Source organism: Taudactylus pleione, unplaced genomic scaffold, assembly GCF_031769625.1.
Source record: "Taudactylus pleione unplaced genomic scaffold, aTauple2 ptg000201l, whole genome shotgun sequence".
Lineage (NCBI taxonomy): Eukaryota > Metazoa > Chordata > Amphibia > Anura > Myobatrachidae > Taudactylus > Taudactylus pleione.
The window spans coordinates 50,033,865-50,041,129 of record NW_028284603.1 but is presented as its reverse complement, the minus strand read 5'-3'; the positions used below and the strand labels follow the sequence as shown (position 1 = coordinate 50,041,129).

The following is a 7,265-nucleotide window of genomic DNA, read 5'->3' as shown; positions in this document are numbered from 1 at the left end:
GCATCCATAAAGGAAAATGGCCACCTGGAGACCTCAGAGGAAGCGTGGCCCACAGAGGAAGCAGCTAAGGGACGCCAGACCATGCGCTGGAAAGGCGCGCTGAGCTAAGGGGAGGAGCCGCTAGACAGGGAAGGCTGCCTCCACTTACTAGCAATTAACTAACCCCCGGGACGCCGTTTCCCGCTGCCGGCATAACTCCCTGGTGGTCTAGCGGTCACACGCCGCAGAGGTGAGGCCAGCCGCCGCTGCTAGCGCCTTCAGTCTGTCCCCAGAGACCGGAGGCAGAAGACTGCAGGATACACACATGGGTCACCGCAAGCGGTGACCCGCGATCTTGCCAGTCCCTGTCGATCCGGCTGCAGCCTTGGGATACCTCCAGAGCCCAGCTAGTACAGACTCTGGGGTCCCGCCGCGATCCCTAGATCTGTACTGACGTCGCAGCGCCGCCGGGGTGTAGGAGTGGCAGGTTAGACGTCCACTGGACAGTCTGCCGCTGCCGCTCTGAAGAGTTAAAAAAGAAATAAAATTAAATCAAAACTCTTAAAGTAAAAGTAGCTTAGGGGCTGCTATATCAGCCCCCCTGCATTAACGGTGACCGACTCCGGCCGGGCACCAACTTAAACTGAGGTGCCTCTGGCTTGGGGGCGGGGTTATAGGGAAAGTGGACCCAGTGCATCCTGGGAGCTGAAAGCTTTAACTGCGTGGTGTCCGGATTTGGTTCCCAAACTATACCCCAAGGTCAACCCTGTGGACCCCCTATGGACCCTGAAGAAGAAAGAAGTTGAATACTCTGTGCTGAATAACTTGTGCCCAAAAAGTAAAAAAAAAAAAAGTATATCAAAGCGCAATTTATAAATCAGGTATATATCCCTTTAATAAGGGAACTGGTCTGGACAGTGTGTTATTGAAATAAATATGTATACACAAATAAAATACTTATATTCAATTCAAACACATTGTAAGACACACAAATTGACTTGTGGTCTGTTCTAGAGAACTCATCATCCAAATCCACCTCCCACCCAACCCAAAGAAGAAAGAAAAAGAAAAACCTAGGACAAGAAGCTGAAAAAGCAGTGGGAAGCTAAGGCACTAAATTGCATCAAGAAAGTTTCCGCTCAATAAACCCCACAAGAAGACTGGAGTCACAAATGATTCTCTTTCTTGTGGGCTTTGCTTCTTATAGATGATTACAAACTCCCTAAATTCACAGACAGGAAAGTATCGGTGCGCTATACTTCCATAAAAAACACTCAAGCTTAGACTACATCTGCATCCTTCATTTACTCTTTAATTAAGAAAAAAATGGAAAGTTAAAAATAATATATGTACTGTATATAAAAAAAAGGTTTGGCTTGCAAAAACATAGAAGCTAGGCATTGTCCAGTGTACTTCATCTCATCCTGGAGTCTTCACCAACAATTTCACTGTATCGTCTTCTAGAAAAGACCTCTTATCCGTCCATTTGGCATGATACAGGGTGAGAACATTGAGTTGAATCTCTAACAATAAATATGGGACAGCAGTGCTTGTGAATGTAGATAAAGCAGAGACTTCAAAGCTTGATGAATATATTATCCTGGGTCTCCTTCTTCTCAGTGTCGCTGAGTGGAAAGACACTGGAGATGGCCAGATCCACAATACCTTGGCACAGTTCTGCATACAGCTTCCTATAAATGGTAAACAGTAAAGATACTGAGATGTCTGTCAAAAGGTATCCTCAGTATTGTAATACTATCTTAAAGTTTCCTCATACAGTCACTATGAGGAGCAGAGCTATAGGGTATACCAGGGACAATGTAGGGAAAGGCATGGTCATGTTCAATGTAATTTAGTTTATTTTAAACACAGAAAATAAACTTTATTCAAAACATTAACTGCCTGATTCTGAATTAGGAGTATATCAAAACATAAAAGGAGCACCTAGACAAACCATGGTGCAATGCAAGGGGGGGAAAATATATTTTTTATTTTGCATGCAGGGTAAATACTGGTTGCTTTTGCATGTAGCCCACAAATATTGGGCAGCTTTTTTTCTACACTCCCATTTTGAATTGAGTTGGTCACGCCCCTCCCAACCCTAAATCTCTTTTTTCTTTTTTTCAGGTTTGGCCCCTCACCCACTAGTGTTTTGTAAGTGCAAACTGCATGTGAAAACACATCTGATAAACATCTATGTGGTTGATATGTTTGTCACAAGTATGTAAGATATACTGATTTTGTTTCCCATTAATTTTAAATACCTATTATTTCAATGGGGTTTGCAGTATGTGTGATATAAGCAGAAACCCTATTGAAATGAATGGACAATTGAAATCAAGCAGCGCCCCTTACAAATTCCTCATTCAGCCCCAGCACTATATAGCCAAGGCTGGTTCCCTTCAAAACAAAAGGGCAATAAACATGGGGTCCCATCTGCTATAGTGAATGTTAAGGTAATCATTCTACACCTGAGAGACCATCAGTGTGGGGTACTCTTGTCACAGAATAAACCAGCCAGACTGGTCAATGCAGGGATTACAAGATTTGCAATGAAATGCATTGAGGGTCCTCTCGGCCTCCTGGGTTGGAGGAGGCCAAAGTAATGAGGAATATCGCAACCACTGGAGTGGCAAGTTTGTTACCTTAGTGGTCTTAGTATAATGTTATGGTGACCCATATCTATTATATCAAAATAGTTCAAATATGTAAATAATACACACACCCATGATGGTTTAATCAACTGTTATTGAAGTCAAAACTGAAAACTCCACCAAATATTAATTGTATTCATAAATATATATATATTATGTAGTTGTAATCCAAGAGGTATATTCATTATTTGTAACACAAGGGAAAACAAAATCTAAACTTATGAGATGCTGCAATCTGCTTGTTAGGAGTCCCACTGAAGAATGACAGAATAATAAATTGACCCATAGTGTCATTAGTAGCTATGTGGGAAGCACAAGAAGCTTGGCTGCTGGTAAGGGGGGCACCAGGAGTTCCCTGCCTTAATAAGACGTCAAAATATTATGTGGGGGGGGGAATCCTTGGGAAGTGGCATTCATGCCAATTGTACATTCATTTCAATGGTGTCTCTACATGTAATGCACAATCCCACTGAAATGAAGTGACATGCTTTAGGAAAATATTGCAGCTGTGATTAGAATAATGATATATGCAGATATTTCTATGTTTTATACTGCGGTTCTTCCAAGTAGGAATGTATATGCAGCATTGCGTAGTGTTAAAAGTCTTTATGATCCACACAATGTAAAAATTCCAAAAAATGGTGTTAAGTTTAGGAAACTAGCTCCATTTACAATTTTAACCTTCAAATCGTTACGTCCCTCGCTACCAAACAAAGGCAAGTTCCTTAGAAAAATTCACAACATTTTAAGAACACAAAGGAAAAGAAGCATTGGATGAAATATATCCACAAAATGTCTTACTGTGCACAGGCTGGGGCACCATTGACTTCAATCAACCAGACCTTCAAATCTTCATCCACCATGAAGTCAAAGCCAAAGAGCTGGAAACTCTGGTAGGGCAGATACTTAGTGCTGATTGCTGGTTCTATACAAGTCAGACAGATCCTGAATGGAATGAGAGTTATGGATGCTTTACAAAATAATCTTATACATCTAAACCAGGACAATCTGTCTATTACCAGGGTAATGGAAGAGAGTCAACAGTGTGATCCGCAGTGTCAAGTTTGGTTTAGCGTATAAAGATGGACCAACACACAACAACTGACTGAAAGCTAAACTGGAGAAAGTAAGAAAGCATACTCATGGGTCTCTTTACTAGAACGTACTGCAGCTAATGTTGATGGGGTTGATACGGTGTTGTGTGTATGCCAGTTTGCAAATTGTATGTTGCGTGAATTTGCACTGTGTCTGCTCAGAAAATGAGGCCACGAAAATGTGGCTATGCAGAGTCATATGTAATATGGATGCATCATCCCTTATGACTGAAGAGGCGGAACTGGGGTGGGAAGAGGTGTTCTCACATAGGCAAACGTCATTGAGAATGTAAATGTGAGCCCTGCAGACCAGCACATAAGTGCAAATACACTTGTTAAGAGGCCCATTTTGTTTTACCTAGTATAGAGCAAGTGCAAGTACACAGTAACCATTAGTAGTAAACCAGGTAAATATGATGCTAATGAAGAGGTGCACGCATCTCAAGATACACACAGCTCTGCATTTGGGCAATAATACACCATATTTCCGTGCACATTTGCTCTGAGTAATGTACGCTCGGGTTACTTCCAACTCTGCATCAGCCGCAAGAACTGTATGGTATAACTGGTGGTCGTTGCCACCCAGTGGGCTTTGTATACGCTACAAACACCACTAGTTGGCAAAACAACAGGTTTTGTATTCAGTAATAGGCAAACAGACACCCTTTTTCTTATTATATTTTGCATGGTTCATGTGGTTCCCTCCATGAAAAGTCTGGCCAAAACAATTTAATACCTTATTATTTGCTTTATCTGCCAAAGGATGCTGTTTTCTAGATTAATGTTAAGGGAGGTCACAAGGTACTGATTGAATTCTTCAAAGAACATCTCGTTCCCGTCCTCGTAGCGCCCATAGTTTTTAGAGTGTTCCTTCTGAATACAGTGATTGGTTAGGTGACTGGTCATGTCCTGGAAGTCAGCGTCATTGTACGGATCAGAGGACGTTCTGAGCACACCCTCTCGATACAGGTAGATGTTGTACTGATTGTCCACAAGGACCCAGCTCCTAGAAGACACCAACAACAAACAATAGAAAGATAAGAAATGCTAAAGAAAAAAACTCTTTCGCTGATCCACATTTAACAGAAAAAATATTTTTAAAATGTCATTTATATGATCTGCAGTACACCATTTATATATGTACACATCAATCTATGTGTATTCAAACTCCAAACCACATCACCACTGCAGGGTTCAGACAGGCACTTTATTAAATATAATAAAATAAAAGACACTCTGGTCCTATTATGAAGACATATAGGGCGGGATACAGCAATGGGAGAAATGCATTTAAACCCCCAAAATGCTGGTTTGACTGCATTTCTCATATGCACCAAGCCCCGGAGTGCATTGCTTGGATGCGGTGGGTAACGCCTGGGCTTCTATTCAGAGAGTGCCGTGAGAGGGATCCAATCAGATCCCTCCCAACACCCTCCGCGGCACGTGTCAGAAGTCCCTCCTTCGCGAAGGACAGCGCTTATCGAGAAAGCTGTCCTTTGTGATTTTCTTCATGCATACTGGCGTTACCAACGCCAGCATGCATGAGATGAGTGGTGGGATGCATCGCACCTCGAATACGATGCGTCATCCATCCTACCCATAATGATAATTACATTTTCACTTCAAGGTTTTTCATATCTTTGCAAGAGTGTAAGAAAGCCATTTGAAGAATAAAGAACTCTTTGGGCCTCGTTTAAATTTTACACATTTTGCGCTCTGAATGTACATTTAAAGATTATGTTGCTAAAAAGTGTGCCAAAATGTTCAACCCCAAAACATCAGTATTTCTGTTACAGTACGTGCATATTTACGACTAACAATAGCACAGAAATACTACTTCATTGCATTAGCAGTAAATTTGAGAGTCAAAAGTCGTACTAATCCATTGGTACACAGTGTTATTCAGTGGAATGTCATATATAGAACACATGAGAAGAGAGTCCTCATAGTGTTATTAAGAATTCCAAATGTCACATTTGCCTTCATTTGTAATGAAATACAAACATACCAAAATCCGATGATTACTCATTAAAAATCCAATGGGAATCTTCTTTCTTGTACTAATCTAGATGTGATACTAATTAATTACTAGAGGGATCAATACACAAACAGCCAATCAGAAGCGGCTTGACTGTGCTGCCTGCAGGCATCATCATCACCTACAAGAATCTTTGTATCAAGTCTCCAATGCCTGCAAAACATACGGTTCCTAAGAGGCATCGAGGGACACACCGAAGTCTTATTATGTCACATCTCCAAGTGAACTGAACATGCCATTACTGTACCCAACTCACGATTCCACCTCCGAAGGCGGAAGGGAATGCATATCTAAGATACGCACAAATCTAGATATGGTGTAATGTTGGTGCACTTGCGCAGAATAGACACGCTTATACACAGTGATGCTCAACAAATTTTTAACTCTGTAAAATGTCATAATTTTTGCATAATAGTGACCATAAATATGTTAAATGTGATCAGATCTTCATTAAGTCATAAAAATAAATAAAAGTGAACCCAATAAATAAAACACAAAAATGATACAGTTTTTCATTTACTTATTAAACAAAATGACCCAACATGAAATTATTTGTGGGGAAAAAATTTCACCCTTTAGAATTCAGGAGCTGATTCAGACCCATTTGCTAGGATGCAAACGCTCGTAGCTGACCGACAGTTGCATTCTGCGCATGCGTATCCATCGCAATGCGTGTGTGCAAACCACTGCGAAAGATCAGAATGCATTCGCTCGTTGCGCATAGACAGCTCAGCAAAATGAGTGACAGGAGAAGCCGTTTGTGGGTGGTGACAGGTGTAGTCCACTGGAAATGGGGGAGTGGAGGTGCAAACGCAGGCGTGCTTGATTGTTTCAACGCCGTTTCAGAGGCGTGCATAATTAAAAGGCAGCGTTATAGGACACGTCACTTGGTTGTATTTCACACTGAAGTGCTCGCAGTGCTTGCGGCAGGGTATAGTCAACCTCAAACGCTGCGATCGCAGCAGCTGGTGCTCGATGTACCAATGTTTTCAAGCAATTCCAGGAGATGACGTGCGCAAGTGGGCGTCTTGCTGCCTGGCACAAGCTGCTGTGTGCTGGGCTGGGGAAGGAGGCTGCTCCCACTGCCTCACAGCGATCTTGCTGTAGCCATCCGTCTGCTGGGCTGCAGGAGGGAGGGAGGTATGGGGTGCCGCCAGCTGCTGCGGGAGAGAGCCAGGGAGGAAGGGGCTGCAGCCTGCTGCTGTGGGAGGGTGGACTGCCGGCTGCTGCGAAGGGGGTGCCGTATGCTGCTGCGGTAGTGTGGTAGGGGGGTTCTCCAGCTTCTTTCTTCCTGCTGGAGCAGGGAGGAAGATGGTGCAGGCGGCTGCTGTGGGAGAGTGGAAGGAGGTGCAGGAAGAATGGAAGGCAGTCTGCCGGCTGCTGCTGGAGGGAGCCATGGAGGAAGGGTGTGCCACCGGAAAAAATAAAAATTAATTAAAAATAAATCAAAGATGAAAATCAGGGAGGGGGCGGAGACTAGGAGGCAGAGAGTAGGATGAA

The 7,265-nt window shown here is 42.8% G+C and overlaps 1 protein-coding gene across 1 annotated transcript in view; it reads right to left on the bottom strand.

The window, feature by feature from the left end:
- Positions 1-689: 689 nt before the first annotated feature.
- TTL (tubulin tyrosine ligase) overlaps positions 690-7,265 on the bottom strand; it is a 30,120-nt gene continuing 23,544 nt past the window's right edge. Inside the window, exons 5-7 of the mRNA XM_088477376.1 lie at positions 4,464-4,733; positions 3,435-3,578; positions 690-1,670 (exon numbers count right to left, since the gene is read on the bottom strand). Of these exons, the coding sequence (XP_088333502.1) occupies positions 1,556-1,670; positions 3,435-3,578; positions 4,464-4,733 (529 nt within the window). The 3' untranslated portion in view covers positions 690-1,555. The remainder of the gene's footprint in view (positions 1,671-3,434; positions 3,579-4,463; positions 4,734-7,265) is intronic.